Source organism: Pseudochaenichthys georgianus, chromosome 3 (genome assembly GCF_902827115.2).
Source record: "Pseudochaenichthys georgianus chromosome 3, fPseGeo1.2, whole genome shotgun sequence".
In the NCBI taxonomy this organism is placed as follows: Eukaryota; Metazoa; Chordata; class Actinopteri; order Perciformes; family Channichthyidae; genus Pseudochaenichthys; species Pseudochaenichthys georgianus.
The window spans coordinates 34,714,472-34,737,303 of NC_047505.1; the positions used below are offsets into that span (position 1 = coordinate 34,714,472).

Here is a 22,832-nt window from a genome sequence, read left to right on the forward strand (position 1 = left end):
TGAAGCCCTTTATCTTATATGGCCTGTTCTCCCCTTCAGTGAAATACAAAAAAGACGTTTTGTGTTTAAATAATTTATTAGATGTTCTCTCCTTTTGTCTGCTGATATCATGTATAGGAAAAACATGTAATATTCCCCTATTGGGTCTTGCGATCAAAACTTGAAGGTGCAAGGCATTAGTACTGAGAAACACAAGTGGGGGTGGGGTGGGGGAGATGGTGTGACATTACTTATCACCATTGTCCCTAAAAGGTAAACAGTGTCACAGAGCAGATACAGCGGGTGAAAGTCAGTGAGAGCCTTTTACGATGAAAGGGGAAATGGGATAGCCGAGAACACATGGCCCCTCAGTCACAAGACCCCCTGGATGAGCACTGCACAACACTCCTCTAATAGACACCAATTAAGCAGAGGTTGTTTTGCACGATGATGAAACATTATAGCAGGGAACAATTCATGACTCAAGGCATTCCAGGCTATATGAGCCCGTGGCTGGATAACTTAAGTCCTAATCCTTCCAATGTGCCCAATATTGTCAGCTATATATAGGCCTGTTATTTTTTCTAACTGACCCTTCCTCGTCTCTGCCTCGACTTTTCAAAGTCACTAGGGCTTTGTACGGTATTTCAGAAGGAAGGCACCATTTCATCCACTTATTGATTACCGTGGTTAGTTGTCTATTGTTAATGTGCAATCAGGCATGAGGGAGGGCAGCTTGTCAAGGTTTTATGAGCTAACTCTTCAGTGCACCATATGTTGACTGTTCAGTCTGTTATAGCACATTTTGAGCTCATTATCTAAATGTATTCAATTATTAATAAGGGTAGGGTCCTTTCACAAAGCCAGAATATATTGCAGATATACAAACAGGGTTGTTTTGCAGATTTTATTCAGAAAGCTCAGACGCCTTGCTGTAAAGTTTAGTTCCATGAGAAAATGGGATAACATTTGTATTCAGGCATATTCTACATATTCTTCCTCATCAAATGTCTTTGTTGTGTCTATGTTGATCTTCTGCACAGAAACCTCTTTAGATCTCAGAACTGTGTGATCCCCGCTCAAAATATGAGAAATAAAATACCGTACCGTTGCCCTCAGATATTTTCAGAGAATTACTGCCGCACTTCCCCTTTTCCCTTTCAATGATATGAGGTAGTATTGTATGGGGCTTGGCAGAGGGGGTGCTCCGTACTCTTAAGCTGCCTGCGCGCAGCCCTCCCAGCACTGCTAATAAATTATTAACTCCTGCTGACAAATACTGTTATGGAGCCTGCCGCAGATCTGTTGCATTCTTTAACAAGATTGCTGTAGACACATGTTACAGGAGGATGGAGTCTCCATCGCTCCCTCTCTCCTTTCCTCTCTCTCTATCCCCTTCTCTCGCTCACGCCTCAGCAGTTTGACTGATGGCTGGAGACCGAAGTAAAAGTGCCTGAGAGACTGAATATTTTAGTGGTAAAATAATACCACTTGATTTAGTGTGTAATACAAAAGCAGTGCTTTGTTTCACTCTCACACTCCATTGAGGACGAGGTGCTTGTTGCTCTCGAGGCTTGGGCTTTTTGGTTGCATGAATAAAAAATACATCAGAATCTATGTGCCCGATCTGCTCCTACCACACACATATTCGCACACACGCATCCCCTTCGAGCCCTCCAAAACCCCACGACTGCCCCCTCTACATGCATGCTCTGAACTTTGCTCTGACTTTTGATTTTCAATTAACAGTAACCAATTTCGAGATCACTTTCTATTTGATATAATTACAGGAAACAATTTAATGGCTGATTAAAATTGAGGGCTGAGTCCCACTAAAGACACAGCCGACGACACATCCAGGCACAGAGGCTAAAAGGCAGAACGTTGACAGACAGACAGACAGACAGACAGACAGACACACAGACAGACAGACAGGCAGGCAGACAGACAGACAGACAGACAGGCAGGCAGACAGACAGACAGGCAGGCAGACAGACAGACAGAGAGGCAGACAGGCAGACAGGCAGACAGACAGGCAGACAGGCAGACAGGCAGACAGGCAGACAGACAGACAGACAGACAGACAGACAGGCAGACAGACAGACAGACAGACAGAGAGGCACAGGTCTCACACTCCTGCCCTGCCGTATACCTGACATACCGGGTTTGTTTGTACAGCTGCTGAGACACATGAGATTAACCTAGGCTACCATCGTCCAGCTCCTCCTTCACTGCCCAGGTTGATCTGTGACTGTGTGCCAGTGTGCAGTGTGTGTGTCTGTGTGTGTATAAGTGAATGAGAATTAGATAGAGTGCGGTAACTCAAATGTACTGTTTTATTTGGATATACTAGTGCGCATTGCTGAACCACATTTCAGCATTAATTCCCTCCAGACTTCTCAAGTCGTCTGCTTACTTCTCAATAGAGAATCAAACCTTTCTGCCATTCATTATAGAAACGGCACCATCACTTTTGCACTGTCTTTTATCAATTCATATTCTCTCAGTATTATATTTATATTTTCATATATCTGTCATTTAAAAGTTGCTTTACATGTATATCACTTTGTACAGCACTATGAATTGCCTTTGTTATTTGAAAGGTGCTATTCAAATACTCCTAACTTCAAGACAATATCAAATTCAGCTGTTCATTAAAGTTACATTGAAAAGACTTATTTGACAGACTTATTTGAGTGAATCAAAGAACTAAAAGACCCAAAGAAACTGTTAATAAAAGCCTTTCTTAAATGGAATATGTCCTTCCCTATCTGTTAGTGTCTGACTCTCAGCCGAGCACAAGGACAACATCGCACCACAGCCTGCCTCAACCTTGAGATTCCCCCCTCCCTCTTTCAAGCCCCCCCACCCGCCCCGAGGCAAACTGAGGGTGGGACTAAAGCGCTGTCACACTGACCCCTGTGGATAGAGCAGGAGAACGGGCATATGGTGATCAGTGATCAAATGTAGTACAAGAACCCTGAGCATTTAGTCATATACAAACATAGACCCATACCTTCACACTCTTAATAAGTATTTCTCCTTCCTCTGTCGCACACGGACGTACACTCATTCTAAGGAGTCACATCCTTGTTGCAATTGTCAATATACTTTAGTTGAAAAGCAGAACAGCTCAGGAAAAGGCAGATTAGGAGTTATATACGCTCCATCTCCTTCTCTCCACTTCACATCAGTAGGAAGGCCATATTATCCGCTTTTTAATTTAATACCAAATGCATAATTAGATTTGCTTGGCACAGTGTTTAATTTCATTCATTGTAGCACACAGCAAGAGTGGAGCCTCATTAATTGTGAGAAAAAGCTGAATTGATTGTATGAATTCTACACCAAAAAGAGTTGGTTTGTAAAGCAGAAAAAAATAATTAAATTAGAATTAACATGAGTTTTCTTTGCACCTGATATGTCAAGTAGACTATTCACTGTAATATTCATGAAAGCATGTGACAGATTTGTGAATTTAGTCCTCCACTGTCAGTTTTTTGATTTTGATTATGTCGGATTTGTTTGCCCAATGGAAAAGTGTCACACCAAAATGTTAATAATTCCCTAATTTGACGTGATTTAAAGTGGAAACAAAAGAACACAAGGCTGGCTTACGTTTCTATTTGATTGCTTTAGAGTAAAATCAACTATCACAAAGAAATGATGGAATGCTTGAAGGAGAAAACCCAATCAAATCAACTTAGAAAAAAAGAATATTACCAGAGGAAAAAGCAACCCCGTTTTACATCTCTCTGTAACAGGGGTTGAATTATTTGTGAGGTTTTTATTTGGATGGCAGTCGTATGCCTGTCTGACCTACTGCCTGAGTAACTGACTTGGGGTTTGGGCCAAGACCCAAGCAGGCAGTGTTCCAGGCCTAGATCAAGCCATCCATCTGCATTAAACAAAGGATTAGGGACCCCACTGCCTGCTCTTAAGTACACAGGCATGAACACCAACAGGCCCAAGTCAGGAGGAGCATTCAATCCATGCGGCATTGACTGCCTACATTAGGTGCCCCTTATAATCCCCGTTAGAGCCATTTACACGTGTCCCTGTTAGAGCCATTGACAATCAGCTAAACGAGAGTGCCATCATTTAGACAAAAGCTATTTACAATCAGTTAAAGAAGACTTAATTGTATATCAAATACTCTAGAATTGAAATCCTTTTCGTGTATTGTTGATGATCATCGTGAGATATCATTTCTTCTCCCTGACTCTCATCTCCTTTTTCTGCTCCACAGCAGAGTTATGTCTTCCAAGCAAGCCACGTCTCCTTTCGCCTCTGTGGTCGATGGGGATGATGCCATGAGTCAGGAGCACTTGTCTTGGGAGAAAGAGGAGAGTGCCGAGGCCCATGGCACACCACAGCTGCCCCTGCACAGCCTGCTCCATGGAAAAGCCCATCCTGATGAAATGCAGCCGCTCAGCAGCATGCCTCCAGAGAGCGATTGGGACAGTCTGGTTTCAGCCCAACAGCGCATGGTGAGACAATTCAACAGCCTTCATTTTCTTTCTTAATTTATCGCATAAGAATTGGAATAATAGAAAACAGAATAGATGAAGAAGCATATTTGAATGAAACAGTTTATGTAGAAGCAGAACCATTTTAGATATATATAAACGACTGTCTTACTGTCCTCCCTTGGGTTTTCACGCTCCATCCCCATGTTTCACTCACGCCGTGAATCTTCTTCAATTCTGGGGTCTTCTGATAAGCAGCTCTGCCAAACACTAAACCATCAGCTATTATAAGGTTAGACAGAGGACATCTTACTTACCCTTATAATAATGTGAATGGCTCATAAAATCGCATCATGACCGAAGTTAGGCCGTGATGCATTCTCGTTGCCATTAAAGAAACATGTCGTGTCCTCGGTGTTCCAATGTTGTTTTTCTTGTTGTGTATAAGCCACATCTGCAGCCAGACCCCAGGCGCTGTACATTCTAAGTGCGGCGCTGCTTTGATGTGAGCGGAGCGAAGTAAAGCACAGGCACTTGTGGGCTATAGACATGGGATGCAGGTGGTCTGTCTGTGACAGACGGGTCTGTGGTAAAGAGACCCTGAGGGCCTCTGAAGTAGCTCAGCAGTTGGCAACTTAGACCCTCAACACCTCGGCATTGCAGCACACGCACAAGAAGAACCGACCCACACACATGAATGGCCTCTGCAGCAGCCTGCTCCTCATGATGCGCGGCTGCATGCTGACAGTGTAGCTTACTGATAGCCGAGGGAATGCTCAGGTCATGTCTTCATCTGTGGAACATTTCCTCATCTCAGTAACAGGATTCAGGTTTTCTTTTAATGATTTTATTTTGACGGGGAACTAAATACCCAAATAAATAGTTTTTTTAACACCTAAATCTAATGAATTAATTTTTAAATACTATAATATTATTTATACTTATTTGTATAGCTCCCCTGTGTTAACATGGCAAAAGGTCAGGTCAGATATATCCTAAATGATAGGAAACTTTATAAGAAATTAAATCACACTTCAAAGAGAAAGTGGGAGGAAGGACGCAAAAAGAGAGTAGAGGTAAAATGGGGGACGACAGGGAGATACAGAGAGAAGAAAAGGCAAAGGCATAAGGCGAAAGGAATGAGAGTGTTGCCTTCGCTGATTACCTGACTCCACTGCTGTGCCATGCGTCTGTGTGGGCTGTGCCCTGAACCTGCGCCAGCTGATTAACCCAGCACTGCTCCACTCCCCTCAAGCACTCTCTGCTGTCTCTGCCACACTGCATAATCATCCAACACAGGGCTGGGAGGTGCAGGGGAGGCCTGTAGGTCGTGCCACCCTGGCGCTTGGTACCAGACCACCCGACACACCAATGTAACTCTGCCTGGAGCTCAACATGCAACGCAGGGATGAGACATTTTCACTGGCAACATTCCTGCCCACATTCCTGACGTTTTATTTAAGATTGCCAGGGGATCCAGACATAGTTCTACCATTTAACCATGCTGTACTACACACAGTTATCGCTGTGCTCTTGATTAAATCTCACTTGTCCAGGATAGGCGTGTAGTATGTGTTGGATACAGGCATGTGTCATGTTTATTCCCTTCACTTTGAGGCCCAGAGTTTAAATCAGAGCTAACTGTTCCCCCGTTAAAGGCTGCAAACTCCTGGCTGTTTACCCACCTTCTGCTTTCTCAGACTCCAAAGACCATAATTAACACCACCTTCTGTCAGACGCAACCCTAAGCCATGGTCTGTGTGCTGACTATACACTCCTGTGTGCAGAGTATTCTTTCCCCGTCTCCCGCCCCTCACGCTCTCTCCCATTCTTCTCCCCATTTCCTTCATGTCTCTGTTTGTGCACAGGGAGCACTCAGCCAGTCAGCCAGAGACAGGACCCTTAGTTAAATACTAAACCATACACAGGTGGGACTGAAAAACAACAACAGCTCGAGACAGGACACAGATTTACGATAGCTCAAGGCACTCAGCTGAGAATAGGTCTCCACTAGAAAATGAACAAATTACACAGCAGTCACCCTAACACAAATGTACACTCAAAAGCAATTGGAGAAATTACAGTTGGGAGGTTTCTCTGTGTAGTCTCTGCAGATGAAAAGTAAAGAGCACATTATGGATGCCCTATGAAAGTGTACCTCATCATTTCATCTCAGTTTTTCACTTGTCATATCTAATTTACCAGCAAAGCTAGCTCTGTTGAAGACACAAAAGATGCTGTATGAAAGCCAGAGAGGACCTATTTGATATGGTTGAATCGCCCCTGAGTTGCAAAAATCGCGCAATCACTGCATTTGAATGAAAAACTGTCAAAAATCTCAATGGAGCCCTGACAGAACACAGGAACCCACTCATCATTGAATACAAATCCCATCCCTTGTTGCCAACCCTCTCAACTTGTGTTTGTCTTACAGGAATCTGACAGCAATAAAGTATGTTCCCTGTACTCCTTCCGGAACAATTCCACTTCCCCACACAAGCCGGAGGAGGGGGCCCGGGAGCGAAGCGACCTGCTGAGTGGATCAGCATTTGGAACTCCGGAGCGCCGCAAAGGAAGCCTGGCAGACGTAGTTGACACGCTGAAGCAGAAGAAACTGGAGGAGATGACAAAGACAGAACAAGACGGTATGTCTCTGCATGTTTATGTGTGTGTATAATAGGGGCGTAGGTACAACTTTTTCCTTTCCAAGTGTGCCTGATCGTCCCAAATGTTCCCTCTTTCTTTCTCATAATTTTCTAGCATCCCAAAAGTCTCTTTTCCCCTGTATCTCTCCGTCTCATACACTCACACGGGCACACACGGGCACACACGGGCACACACGGGCACACACACACACACACACACACACACACACACACACACACACACACACACACACACACACACACACACACACACACACACACACACACACACACACACACACACACACACACACACACACACTGGGAATACTGACGTTACAGTGTTTCCAAATTGTTCTGAACCTTTTCCAATGTGACACAAACTGTGTGGCAGTGCACCTCAGCACACGTGTGGTCTTCTTCAGTGCCAAGGCAAACTCTCTGACAATAAAACTCATAGTGCAGACCTGACGCCAGGAACATTACCTCTTTTTATTTTGCTATACGGAACACTTTTTACGCAAGGCAGTTATTCATCAAAGTTTGCTACACATAAACAACCCTAGCCTTCTCACGTCCTATTCATCACACCATGAAGATTTTTTATTTTCCTACAATTGCATACAGAAAAAAAGAAGAAAAAAAGGGGATGAGACTGTTAGGTCTATGTCATATCTGCACCCAGTTTCCCCCGGCTCGGCTCTCCCTCCCACAGCCTGCAGTCTATCAAGAGTATGGCGGAAAAACAAATATTTGAAAGAGCTGCTGAAACACATCCCCCTTCTTAATTAGGGCTGTAGTAATATAACTACATCCAATCAAATGTTAAACCCCCTTGGGAATGCATGTGTCTCATTTAGTGTCTGGGGAGCTCTTAGCTTAAGCACTTCATCAGACGAATAAATTAGACCTCTGTTAGCCTAAAAATAATTTGCCACTTCTCTTTTAAGTGTTCGTTTGGTGATCTTTGTATCAGAGCATCACGGGCCTCTCACAGAATAATCATTTAGCCACATCCTGATATGCGGACTGATAATTGTGGTGTCATTTAGATAATAAAATACAGAATAATCAGCCGTATTTACCTGAACACCTATACATTTGAGATCATTGAGAAAAGTTTGGATTATTGGAATGAAATGACCAACAAAATAAAAGAGGTAATTGAAACATTATACATGCAAAACATGCCAGTGAGCATAAGCATGCCAGAATACTTGAATCAAATACTTTTCTTTATCATAATGTCCTCAGCCATTGGAAATGTAGCAAACAATATACTAAAACAAAATCCAAAGGTAAATGCCCCTGATGAATATCTAAATCTTGCAACTGGTCTTAGATCTGCCGCTGAAACCAGGACACAAGAGAATGTCGGCTCTGCCCCACTTTACAGGACACATTTTTTGTAAAACAAATAAAATGATTGTGTTACTGCTTCTTTATTTTCCCCTTAGGTAAGAATATATTTCACAGAGTCTTTTTTCTCTCAGAGTTGATTTTCATGGCGAGATTGCCAGTTCTCTCTTTATCGACGGCGGGCGTTATGGTAATGAGCCCCAGCTGGTGAAGGCTGGTTGTTGCAGTAATTTAAATGGTCAAGTGCAGCTTGTAATCCAGGGCCGTATGTTAACGCAGGGAGGAGAGGGTGCTTTAGAGTGCCTTACAGCTGTTTTAATCTCCTGTTAATAATAGAGACTTGGTCTGCCTCATGTGCTGTCTGTCATATATCATCGGCACCTAAATAAACTCCCTTGTTGAATGAAATTAGTTTGTGAGCAGGGAACACAGCAGAAGACAAGAGCCTCAAAAAGTTCAGGATGCTATCCCCGAGCTGCAGGAACTGAGAGCTACTCGGTTCCTGAGAGCACTTGAGGAAGCTTCAGTGGTGATGATCAGTGATTACTGTAAAACGGAGGGAGAGGGACTCTTAGAGGAAAAGAAAACCTCACAGAAACCTTTGAGGAATCATAATCGGATGTCTTTGTTTATGGAGAGCGCCCCTGTTGGAAATAAAAAAGGGCTGGGTTAACCGATTAAAGGACATACAAGAAGGTTGGAGAAGCCATTTGTTGTCTTAATGATGTTGCTAATGTGGCGCAAGCAACATATGAGCCAAATATATCTCTTATCTAAGCATGACAACTGTTGTGTCTAATTCTGCTGCTTCAATGCCTGCCTGGTCGGGATCACCAAGGTCCGCTGAGACTCTTCACCATCTGCTACCATTCTTCTCTGGGCTTCGTTGTCTGGTAAAAATAGTTCATTGTACTGATGGAGTGAGGATAGATGCTGTGACCTCAAGTGTAGAGAGAAAACAACTGGTCTAGGGTACAATGTGAAACTCCACTCTAATTTATTTTAAAACTGGTTGAACATTTGCTTTGGAAAGGCTCCTGGACCTTGAATTCAAATACTGTTGAATGTCTTTATTAACGTTCTCATTCTTAGTATTGAGTTTTATTAGATGTGATGTTTTCATGTTGTGAAAAACATAGATACAATTCCAATTCAATAGTATCTGATATGTCACCAATTTTAAAATGAATCTGAATGGTATTGTGGGTGAGATGTTGGGAACAGTTTTAGTAGGAATAAGCAGGAAAATAAAAACACTTATATTGGAGAAATGTTGGACTTCTTCCAATACTGTATGTCTCCCTTCAAAGTAAATCTGATTGGCCAGTTTCATTAACTGACCAATATGCCTAATAAACATTATAACAATAGAGATGGTGCTCTGTATATCCTCCTTCCTTCCTTCTCAATACATTTGTACCCTTTTACCCTCTTCATCCTTCCACCCTTCCTCTCCATTTCTGGTCCTTAAAGTGCTTTAAGTGCTTGTGACTGTGCTAATGAATGAAAATGTCCTCCCAGCAGCGAGCAGCGCATTTAGCTGAATAGTCACCTTTGCTGTAAAAGCTCTATTAGGCCCCGTTGCCAGCAGGGCTAACGATTGTGGCCCATGTTTATTTACTAGGTATTGTAAATGTATTATTTATGGATGGGTCTCCAGACAGCATTTGTCAAGAGTTAAACATGTCAGTATAAAGTATTGGGGGAAAAAGAAAAATAGCCACCATTATAAAAACCCAAGGTGACCTTGATTTGATTCACATGCAATTAGAACAGTTTTATATAATGCACTAAAGTATGAATCAATACTGTGCAAGTCAACACAGCAAATACTTTGTGTGTTGAGTCTTTATGATCGTCCCCCAGGACAAGGACGGGTAAATCTGTTTAAGCTTCCTGTCTTGGCTTTTAGGGATTTCCCTGGTATCTACTTGTTGAGTCCTTGCCAGTAAAACTAGCAAAACATTAGAAGCAGTTTTGTTTAATGTATCAAGAGAGAGGCATTATGTGTTCCATACAAATGCATATCAACAATTCAGTGATGTAGTTTCTTAATATTTAAGTCAAACTTTAAACAAAATGTCACAACTGCTGGTATTCAATATCACATTATGCCATTATGGCTCATTTTCTTGGATGCTGTTAAGAAAAGAGTGCTGCATAGTGAAGGAGAGCCAATAGTCTGTGAACAGTTGTGTTCTCAGGACATTTGACACAGCTGTTAAACTGAAAGTGGGCAGTCTTTCCATATATTTTGTTAGCAATAAACCATATTATCATTCACCTAATCTTTTACAGTTCTCATTGAACCAAACGCAAAAACAAATCAAATATTATTAACGTAATAAATAAAATAACAGAAAGACACTGCAGTATTTTAGAGCGGTCCGAGTATACAGTAGGTGTTCAAGCAAAGTACTCAACACCTGGAGCCCTTTGACAGAATCATGGCTAATTAACTTAGCAAAAGGGGGGCATTGACACCATTCAGCCAAACTACAACTCCCTTTTAACCCCAGGTAGGAGGATATTTAATGGCTACTAAGAAAATAATCCCCCCCTATTACAGCGGCAGGTAACCTAACCATTACTTGTGACATAAAACAGCACCACAAAGTGAGCCACTGTGAACACAGGGTTATATTCGAGTACTGTACGTGTTACTGTGTTGTCAGTAAGACCTCTCTTTCTCTTCCTTTTTCTTGTATCACCTCTGCTCTATTTATAAGTGTAATCCCCCTGACGAGGTTGTGTATTATCACTGTGTAATGACTGTGCGGTAGGTTGAGTGTGGGGGAGTGATCAGCATTGTGTGCGTAGCCCCAGGTCATTATCCTCTATTACAACAGGCCATGTAATGAGATTCAGAGATGGGTGAAAGCTTTGGAAGAGAATAGGATCAGCGCTAAGCCTGTGGTCTGATTAGCACTGATGAACTCTTGACTCTGTTGTAACACTGTCCCCTGTCAGTGTCACAGCTCCTGCTGACTCCACATGGTGGCTCACTGGAAATTGGCTGCAGGTGCATAATAGCACCAACACATTTATTTTTAGAAATGTATTTAGTTTGAATGTAGCCTTTACAAAAAAGGTTTTCCAAAAGGATATCGCATATCATGCAATCTGTTTTATACATTATATTATAAAATAGGCACCCTTTCCCTACCCCCAAAACAGACTGATGCACCTTCTCCCCTCCTCTTTTAGCTCCCTCCCTTCTCCCCGCTCCTCTCATCCCAGCTGCCATGTCATCTGGTTCTGCTTTATCCCACCTAATTAATAGGAATCTTTGTTATAATGATCTGAGCATGAGCCTCTGACTCTATGCATATGCAATGAGGGCTGGCAATCCAGTTACCTTGGCTGCAGATTTCTAGGCACTCTTTACACATAGCTCTGCGCTGCCTCTCTCTGAGTGCAGCATCCTACCTAGCGTTATGCCGGGACCCTCCTGGCAGGACACACACACTGGACAAACATCAGTCACGCACCAGAATCTCTCCTGTGCACCACCTCCTTTAATAATCTGTTGTTTATTCTATCAACATGATTTCAGCAAGCTACTTATCTTGATGCAAGTAATCTATTTGATCAAATAGCCGATATTGTGTGTGTGTGTGTGTGTGTGTGTGCGTGTGTGTGTGTGTGTGTGTGTGTGCGTGTGCGTGTGTGCACATGGTTGCATATCCTGTATCTGTCAGTTGGGGCCTTCTTGTGCGTGTAAGTGTGTGTGTGTGTGTGTGTGTGTGTGTGTGTGTGTGTGTGTGTGTGTGTGTGTGTGTGTGTGTGTGTGTGTGTGTGTGTGTGTTCTCTTGGCCTGTGGGGTGGTGCAGCAGCCCAGCGGAGCAGTGCTCTGGTCTGTCACTTTTGTTTGAATAGGTAATGTAGATCTGTTCAGGCTGAAGAGACATGAGCTGGAATCGCTTGTTAGGACACATGATCAAAAGCAGCTCTCTGCTCTCTGCCAATCAACCCTCTTGTCACCCTGTGAAGCAGACGTTAAATAGATTTTTCGGCTGTATGCCGCGGGCAGCCTTCCAGCCTGACATGTGAACTTTCACAAAAAAGATACCCTGCCCCTCGCTCCTCCCTAATCTCACTTTCCCGTCCTCTTTCTTCACGTCCATTTTTTGCTCTTCCTTTCTTTTTCCTCTCCCCTTTTCCATGTTTTCCCTACCATCTTGAAACCCCAACTTGATCCAGATCAACATTTTCCCTCCTCCTATGATTTTTGTCTCCCACCCCATCTTACTCTCCGGTGACAAAGTTGCTTCTTTGCCAGGCGGAGATCAGAGCCCAGGACTAAATGGAGTGGCTGTATGAGGGGAATAGGGAGCACAGAGTGTCTGGTCCTCTGCTGAATTATGTATTTACTATCAGTTCCAAAACAGAGCCCTCACATAACACAGGCACGTCCCCATAGGCCTTTGGAAGCCGACACAGGTTTCACTTTACACAAGCTAAGATATAGATTTTGTTGCCCCTTTCAAAACGGGAACCCTTTCTGCTGTCTTGGTCATTCAGATGACAAAACAAGCAGCTGCTTCTTCAATGTGCCATTCTTTGCATTCAAGATCACCTTCCCTACTTCTCATATTCCGATTAGTCAACAGTAGCAACTGCTGTGGAGCATTCCATGGGCCATCTTCCCGGGTTTCAGCTGTTGAGCGTGTCCCCCTGCACCCATGCAGCACAAAACTCCCATTGTGATCCTGGCTTACTGGCTGCACAGGAACCCCTTGATAGGAGGAAACGGGTGTCTCTGGGAGACAAATCATGGCCAGGCTTGCACAGAGGCTTGTTTGTCTTTACACACTCCCACACCCACACACTAGATAGTGCAGTATCAATGGGGGGGAAATAGCAAAAATATTTATATTTGCTGTTAGAAAGAAAAACAATAGATTTGCCCCAGCGCTGTATGTGGATGACTGAGTGCTGAAATCAGCAGCAGTTTGTAATGGCCTGAGTGTTTTATGTGACACCGCACTATTTGGAGGGACACAGAGATGGTGAAACGCTGACACATAAGAAGGCAGAAGCCATTAATGCTACTATATTTGTCATTGGTCTGTGACGCTTAGAATTGGGAAATAACAGCCTGGTTCTGCTGGCTGTTAAAAGGAACATGAGGAGGGACACAAGACAAGCTGCACATAGTCAGCACAGTGTCGGAGGAGGGGCTGAGGCGCTCACAAATGGGGAGAACAGGGGCTATTCCACAATGGGATGGAGTGCAGTGCGAGGGCACATGTGTCCTGCTGTGTGTTTGTGTGTGTGTGTGTGTGTGTGTGTGTGTGTGTGTGTGTGTTTGTGTCTGTGTGAATGCCTGCAGAAGGGTTACACAGGGAGACTTGTGTGCCAGCTCAGTATCACTGTCCTAGCTGGGGCATTCAGCTCCCAAGCATTCTCCACACATAACTTGACAAAAGAGCCGGTGTCATCTGACCAAGGATCAAAATAGTGTGAGTGTAACTCACACCCTGGGCACAGACAGCCTCTGTGGCCTGCTAATGATTTCAGAGCACATTGCAGTCTTGTTCTGGAAGTCAGACGTGCGTCAGCCATCCAGCTAAGAGATCCGCCTTCACACAAGCAAACATGACAACTAGTGTAGATGCAGCCTATTAACATATTTGCATTGTTTTTCCCTAACAGCAAGCATTGATGTCTTAGAGCAAACTTTGATGGGTGCCTTTCGAACAAAGAGATTATTTAATCAGCAGTGATGAAACAGATGTTTCCTCCCACTCAAAGCTTTTTCTTTCTCCTTGTTCAATAACATTACATGCGCCAGGAGATGAGATGAGGATGTCAGAAGCAACGAATATAAATGTGTTTTATTGCACTGCAAAGCCTGAGTGCCAATGATAATAATTATTTGACGAACATCATGTCTCTTTGCAAGTACCTCTAGAATAATTTGTAAGTCTGCACCAGTCAGGTGGTTGATTTGCTTTAAGACAACGTCGTTAATTGAGCTTCATGACTTTCAATTTGTAAATTGATATTATATTAAAATAAGGATTAATGCTATGTTTGGGAAAGCCTATTTTCTATATATATATATATATGTATATATAATTCCTTAACTGTAATGATCAAGCTGTAAAAATGTTTGAAAGAAATATGGCTACTCGTATACTATGAGTATTTTGTTGTGTGCTTGCATCTCTTTTTCTCTCAGAGAACAAACGGCCTTTGGTCTTACAGTCCAGTGAGCAGCGTCTGTGCATCCTGAACTCTAGCATCGTATTAAACAAAGATAGCTGCAAGATTCAATAAACAACTTTAATTAGTCTACTATATAAAAATGAGAAATCAAAACAGTAGGAATATTAATTAATTATATCCTCACTTTCAGTTTGCATTTTCATGTTTGTTTTTACCTCAAAATTGGTAATTTAACTAAACTTAAATGTATGCAGTTTGGAGGACTTACACACATATGCTTTAGCAAAATGCATGACATTAACAGTATGCCATATCACTCAGCTTATTCTTGTAACTAGTTTTTTTTAATACAGTATCTCATCTTGTGGTTCAATCTCTGAAGCGCATCGCCGTGGTCCAGCGTTTATGATGAAATAAAGTTTCCATGTCTGTACCAGACACTTGGCTTCACTGCAAATTGTAATGCATTCATGTGGATCCTATTAGTCTCTTTTTGTCCTTGTAGAGTCAGACACCCATTAATTTACTAAATCACACTGAACAGCTATGATCACAGTAGTCCACATTTTATTCACACATCTATTAATTTAACATAGTTGAATAAATGTGAATGTTTTCGAGCATTGATTAGCAGGCGAGTTCATATCTGACAGTTAAATTACAGGGTAACCCTAAAAAATCTCTCCATTGCAAGGTACCCAGCAATTACATTTTTGTTTTAAATTATTATAATTTATTACAGTGTGTGGACCCTAATGATTACTGACATCAAATGGAAATTATAAATTGAAATGAAGTTCACATATTCCTCCTTGTAATGTTCATCCTTACAAGTGCAGATCCCCTGATCAGCAATGGATGAGATTCCAGAAGGAAATATACTTTTTCTTTCCAGTAAAACTAATAAAATGCATGCTTCATGAAACTTAAAGACACTCACTATATATTTAGTTTTTTTATTCTTGCTTTTCTTTATTTTATTTCCTGAACAATCTTTTACCAAAAATTAGAAAATAAATAATGTTTTTTCTTCCTATTTCTTTTTCTTTACATGCACAATTTGATATTAATGTTAACAAAGCAAAGGGTTGTTTCCCTATTGCACTTTATTGATAACTGTGTGAAGCAGAGGAGGGGAGAGAAGAGGGAATGAAAAGTTAATTTTGCTATCCAAGCATTTAATGGTCCTAGTTCTTAAAAGTGACCTTGTGGGGTAGAGAGCGGAGCTGCACAGCAGCTCCTTCCAGATGCACACATGGCATCCATCGGGGGCACAATCACGCACAGTCCCAACACCTCAGGCTCGGACATATGTTGAGTTTTATTTCATTCTTCTGACATTAATCCTATTCACCAGCTGTTCTGCCAGCTGCCACTCTCCGGCTTAAGAGGAGATTGCAGTTTTGGGGGCTCTGAGTACTGGTTTATCTTGGCTCCTCATCTGCTCCTCACAAAGTTTTGATTGGATATTTTCTTCCTTGCCCTCCTCCTCCTTCCAGGTTTCTTGACTTGCATACAGTATGCTTCCCTGCAATCTTTTTCTCTATTTAAACTTTTTTGCTTTTGTTTTCTCCTCTGTCATTTGGTTGGATAAGGGATGCCGGCTTCTATTGTAATGTGTGGTCCATGCCCTCTGCAAGGCCTTGAAGTCTTTAGTAATGTCAACATACAGTATGGTTGATAACACACAGAATATGTATTACACACATTAATAGCAAAGGCCTTCTTCAATAAAGTAAAGTACAAAGGAATAGGCACTCTCAGCATGCCAGCCTCTTGTTTTCCACTCAACTTCTTCCACTCATTCTCTCAAGAAAGCATTTGTGATGAATCACCGTGCTGAAAACCTGCTCACCCCACAGTCATCTAACAGCATTTCTGTAAGATTACCCTGGACATGGCCTCAGCCTGTACAGTTATGATTATTGACATATTGGGTCTGACATATTTCACATTTATGTGCATTGTCTGGAAGCATACTCAAGTGTTCTCAATGTCATTTCTGCTGAAGTACGGCCGGGCAGTCTGCGAGCAAGGGCCGCAGTGAATTGATCATTGCTCACTGCTCACTTTAATAATTCAAGCCTGATTGCCACAGAGTGCCGCAGTAAAATGGATTGGGAGAGGTCACATGCTGCTCAGCTCAGTAGGTGAAGCCTCTTGGGGATGGTTAATTCATATATGCTTGATAGACACGTGTCCTATTTAGAGAGGTCAGTGTGCTGTGTTATACGGCTTCCCAGAATGGCCAGGTCAACACTGTGGGATTAACACGGTGGTCATTGCAGATAAAAGCGAAGGGTAAGGTAGAAGTTGTCACATAGGCAAGCATCTTTTAGCTATCTCAGGAAAAAGCAAATTGCATCTAATTATCCTTAAAATAAAATACGACCGTTTTTCATTTTTGGCAGAAGAAAATAAACCACTTAATTTAAAACCGATGTGTTGAATGCAATGTATTATTAACCACTTTGTATAAGACTGTTGATCCAATATCAGCCCTTAGTTCAGCTTCCACAAAGCAGCTTCAGACTCTTATTCATGGGAAGACCTTTGGCTTATCAAGAAACACTACAAATAACCTTCAGCCCCTTGTAAAGACAAGAGATGTTGACAATTTCTGAAGGCAGGCATGTACTTCTATTTGAGATATGATAGCATTATGTTCAAACTAGGATGGAAGTAAATAAGTCAGCAAGTGTAGAAAGAAGGAAGTCTTGGAGCGAGCTCGGATGAAGCACATCCCATCCATGTTACCTACGATATATTTATAGCAGCTGTTTACATGACCAAAGAGGATCGTCTCAAGGTGACTAACAGAGATGTTCACCAAGTGGAATAATGATTAGGTGTCAGTTAAAGAAAGCCCACCGCGAGGTGCAGGTGCTCCACAATACACTGACATGGTTGGACCTTTTTTATTTATGCATGCCAGCACTAGTGATTACATATTAAAAAACTGGAATTACCTTACTGCACCAAGAAGTCTTCAAGAAATGGTAGAGGTTATTAAAACTGTTGACAACGAGGAAAGGTAATTGCCTGAAAATGAGCGACAACGCACTGTTGTGCTCAGAATGTTTTTCCCCCCCCGGCTCCCTCTTTAGCGTTTGCATTGTGCGGCATCACCCGGGTGTGTAACCTATTGCGTTCCAATTGCTCCCTTGCAATTAGTGCCCTTTTTGTCCTCACTTCAATAACGCCATGATTATGGAGACTTCAGGAGTATTTGCAGCATCCAACAGCTGTTGTCTCAGGGACTACCGGCTGAATGACAAAAACATGTTTTCTCTCTGCATTTCACTTCCCTGCCTGCCTCTTGTAATTATTATGTTTTATTTGGTGTGATGATGGGGTCTTGTTTTTAGTGTGTCTGTGATTAAGATATTCAAAAGACTCCTTGGAGTGTGTCACAGTCATTTTATTTTTTATCAACCTCGACTTTTGATTTGTTTCCCGTGCAGTGCAGTGCTGATGGGAAATTAGACGTCAGCCTATCATTGTCTGACTGACATTCTGAGATGGAAACGTACACCTCAATTAAAGAAATAGTACTGTATCTTATACTGAATGCAGGAGATGATTGTAAGAGCTTTCTAAAACATTACACATTTCAGTCTATCTTAGTCTTTTTAGAATTTAGACACATAGTTTTTACATGTATACTCACATGATTCAGTTGACATGATGAACCAATAAAAGCATTAATACCATATAGAGAAGTAATTAATGCTTAATTTATGAATGTATAAATCATTGCAAAATAACTGTGATTTTTGTTATTTTTAAACTAAGTAATGGTGGATATTCCTTAGATAATTTGTTTCTCCATTAGACCTTTATCTTGAGGAACTAAGAGACTAAAACACGTCCACACTTTCTATAGATTGAGATATTTACAACAATTTGCATGTGTAATGTTGGTACATATAAAAGCGTGTTTAAAGTATTGATAAGCACTGGTCGATCGGGTTTTATACCGTTCTCTTTTATACGGTAGTGTCGTTGTAATCTTTTTTTACGTAAATAGATTGTTTTCTTCTTAGATGTTGCTCATCTTATCTAGGAGTAACACTGATAATGTTTATATTGTTGCACATTTTTATTTTATCTCATTGGTAAAGGTCTCTCTTTATTTTTCTAAAATGGTTAATTCCTCAGTTTTGTTATTGACATTCATATCTATTTTCCTACGCTAAGTTTAAGGTTCTGAGGAGAAATGGTTTTGGTTGGCTATAACTGGATTATGATAAATTGCAGAAAATGTGCTCCATTCAAGCTGAAGCATTTTTAGAGAGTTTAAATCCCCCTCGGCTCCTCCATAACTGCACATAGCACTGTATCCCTCTTTGCCTCACGGTGTGGGCCTCTTCATTCTGGGCAGGAAATTATTTATATGGTCAGTGTCAGTTGATCATTGATTTGGTAATTACATGTTTCCCTTGAGGCTGGGACAACTGATATATACAAGGCCAACGCTAAAGGGGAGATCTCTTACTCTGTTATCCATGACTTATGGCTAATTTGACTCTTCTAGATAGCCCTCCTTTTTCTGCAAACGGCTTTCCAACACAACAAACACTCAAACATAAGTATCATCTTTCGTCCCGGGAGGATAGTGCACGCAGAGAGGCTCAGAATGTGGTGGCAGACAGTTGAAACGATTTCATTGCTGACAACACAGAGTAATAAAACACCAACTGCTGCACGTTGTAACAAACCATTTGTGTGCTTTGAGGCAGGCACAGCCTTTTGAAACATGGAGTGTTTCAACAAATTTAGTAAAATAAACTGTTTCGGAGATTAAAAACATTGCTGTGTCAAACTAAAGATGACCATTTTTGACCAAACAGTGCTGGTATATTTGCAAACTTCAATAAACACTCTTCATATCTCTATGGCAATCTGAAGAGCCATTTAAAAATGTGTTTGTCATTATTTTCAAGGTCTGCTTTATTACTGTCCAATCCAATTCCCTAGTGACAAGATTTGATTTGTTTGTGGCTTCATTTATTTATCTATTTGGTTTTCCACTCAGTGATTTGAGCTTTTTCTGCAGTTTGCGTTCATAGTTTGAATGAATTACTCTGTTTAGGGGCAGCTATAAAAACATAAAAAAGCAAACGACTTTCCCCTATTTTTCATCTCAAGCCACGGGCATTTATAGCTAACTACCACTCAATTTAATAAAATGTGTGTGAACAATAAAAAAAACTAATTCTCATTATTAGCTAGTGCATTAAAACACCAAAGGGTAACAACAGCAGGGGCATGTAAGAAATATGAGAGGGTAATCAATTTACCTTCAACACTGTCAGGACAGACAGTTAATGTTAACCTGCCTCTTAGCTTCACTTCTGTGGTTTATACTGAACACAGTATTCTGGCAGCACTGACTGCCAGGTGCTGAAAGCTTTGTTTATGTCACACATCAACCAAGAAACATTCCTTTGTTGAGATTTATGAGGATCATTAGTTTTTTTATACAGTAAAAAAAAAAAAATGCTGTAGCCTTATCTAGCCAACTCATCTGGGCTTAAGGTGTCTCAATCCCTGCGCCTGTTCACCCACATCAATAAGATCACAGAATACCTGCACAGGAAAGCTCTATACCACAGATGACAGCACTGATAGAAGATAAACATATTGAATTTGCCAGTAATAAACCAGCGTTCACTATTCACTTTCTTCTGTGCCCCTTGGAAAAGCTACAAAGATTCTCTAGGAAAGGGTTCAGGGTATTTGTCCAGCTATACGGCCCCAGCCCTAGAGAAGAGACAATGAGACCCAGATGGGCTTAGTAGTCCAGAAACCATTCCCCTCTCAATGGGAACACGTCTTGGACACACACTCCAATAGTTTTGTCTTGTATGTTGCTATCTGTGCGAGCTGCAGAGTGGAGGGGGTCTCTGCCAGGCGAGGGTCCATAGGGACCATTGGAATCGCTGGGGCTGGAGGAAGTTGGTCCGGGTCCAGTGGGGCGATCTGGGCTTGGTGACAAGCCAAGCTGTCTACTGCAGGGACGCTGGGAAAATGTAAATAAGAGCCTGATAAGGGCTATTGTTTTCATTCCATTCTCATCCCAGCTGAATGGCCTGCTCCCCAGCCACAGAGCATTTTATCTCGAGAGGGGGAGGGAAAGAAATGGAAGGGGTGGGGGTGCGAGAGGTTTAAGAGCCCCCATAGGAAAATAAAAATAACCTCACTGGACTCTTCTCTTGTTTAAGCTAATTCCCCAGATTGTAATGTCCTACTTTGAAAGGACAAGAGCAGCAAACTCTTCCTTTTCCAACACTAAAAACTTCAGAAGTTCTGCTCTGTCTTTAATAACTATGTTTGCCTTTCAAACCATTAGCATTTCATAACCAGTGAAATAGAACTTATCTAAACCTTTAAAATAAACATTTGAAGTAATTTGTTATTTTATGGTGAATACAGTACTATGTACCATTTTATAACATTCTCTGTGTCAAAACCTGACAGTAATTACTATGTTGATAGTAACCAGTGTTTTCTATTGGCATTTATAATTTATCTAGAAAGAACAGGCAGGCATTTTATAAACTGAAATAGCATTCCTCCGATTAATCTAAATTCTTTTGAAAAAATAGGCTGTGGAAGGGTGTTTTGAAAAAAGCCAGACATCTGACTCATTTACTATTGTCCTCCAGCACGCCTGCGCTAAAGTTGCTCTGCTTTCACCAAATCCATTTTTGGTTGCCTGTTTTGCCCACGCTGTTCGAACACTGAAAGAGGTTTGAGAGTTATTTTATAGACTAATCCAGGTCATTATTCACCTCTCCCAGGTGGAAGGCAGGGAGGACAGCGGTGCATTCCAGCTGTATTCTCTCCTGCTGGAGGACTTGGCAGGTTGCGTCTGGCCCGGCGGAGGGGATGGAGAAGTGAGGGAGCGGCAGCTCTCCTGGGAGGGAGGTGGAAAGAAGGGGGAGGACTGGAGTAGAATGGAAGCTGGCACCACATTATCTCCAACAGTTGGTGCATTCCTTAATGATCAAGTGCTGGAGCAGCATCTGCGATGAAAGTGTGTGTGTGTGTGTGTGTGTGTTTACGTATGTGTGGGTGTTTGTGTATGAGAGGGAGCATATGTGTTCATATTAACATATGCTCCATGTGTTTATTTAATTCCCCTTTACACCACTTATAAAATAAGCCTTTTCTGTGCTTTAGGGGAGAACATGTCATGCCCTGATGTTTTTCTGTCTTTAAAAGGATTATGATTCGAAGGGAGTGTGTTGTTCTGGGAGAAGAAGCTGTCTCACCCAGGGGTGAGGCGCAGGGAAGAAGCATTGAGCTCTGCTACCCCCTCCCCCTGCCCCCTGTTTTAAGTTATGTGATCTTTGTGCCATGGAGGGAGTTAACACAAACATACACAACACACACTGCCTTTTCTTTCTCCCTCGCTTAGGGTCAAGGGGACAAACTGTGAGTTGGGAATTGGAAAGTCAATAAAGCAGAAGTAATGTTATAATGACCCTGAGTTGAAGATGTCCTGTCGACCCCCATCACATTGGAGGAAGTGGACAATCAAACAAAATGGTCACTCTGCTTGATCTCTCTGAAAGCCATCCTTAAACAAGGCAACAAGAACTGCTGACCCCCCGTTACTCCCCGTTACTCCCAGATCCTCTGAAGTCACTGTGTTTGTCAAAGGGAACAACAGTGTTTGGTTTTGTGCAAGAGATAAAAGGAAACAACAGTTGTATACATTCTTAACTGTACAACTCTCCTCTGTGTTTGATGTCAAGGACGATAATGGTGAAATGGGAAGAGTTCAGAATACAGCATGTGATGGGCCCCCTCAGTCTGCCTCTCTGTTTCTCAGAATTTTACAATGATGTGCAACTTGGAACCAAAAACACATGACAACTACATTTAACATTAACATGCTTCTGAATTGTCTCTTATTTTTAACCAGAAGTGTGTTCATAAAGGAGCCACTGTTAGATATGTGGTCAGAATATTCATTATGGTGCCCCGGGACTTTGTGGTAATAATTAGTATGTCTGCTTTGGTTTTGTATTTTGCTCCAAATTCAGAACATTTCCTATATCCTGAGGGACTATTTGAAACCTGGAGACATTTTTTATAGAAATCAGTACATATTTTTAGACAGCATATGATTTGCTATCCAATAATACATTTTTACTATAAGATTCTAAAGGACTTTACGCTGCATGTCTTATGA

The 22,832-nt window shown here is 41.8% G+C and overlaps 1 protein-coding gene across 9 annotated transcripts in view; it reads left to right on the top strand.

Moving 5' to 3' along the window:
- sox6 (SRY-box transcription factor 6) overlaps positions 1–22,832 on the top strand; it is a 129,724-nt gene that overhangs the window by 41,854 nt on the left and 65,038 nt on the right. For 8 of the 9 annotated variants that reach the window (XM_034110820.2, XM_034110829.2, XM_034110812.2 and 5 more), the window contains 2 exons: positions 4,229–4,469; positions 6,883–7,093. In XM_034110820.2, the coding sequence (XP_033966711.1) occupies positions 4,229–4,469; positions 6,883–7,093 (452 nt within the window). The remainder of the gene's footprint in view (positions 1–4,228; positions 4,470–6,882; positions 7,094–22,832) is intronic. The other variant, XM_034110847.2, reaches the window with a different exon arrangement.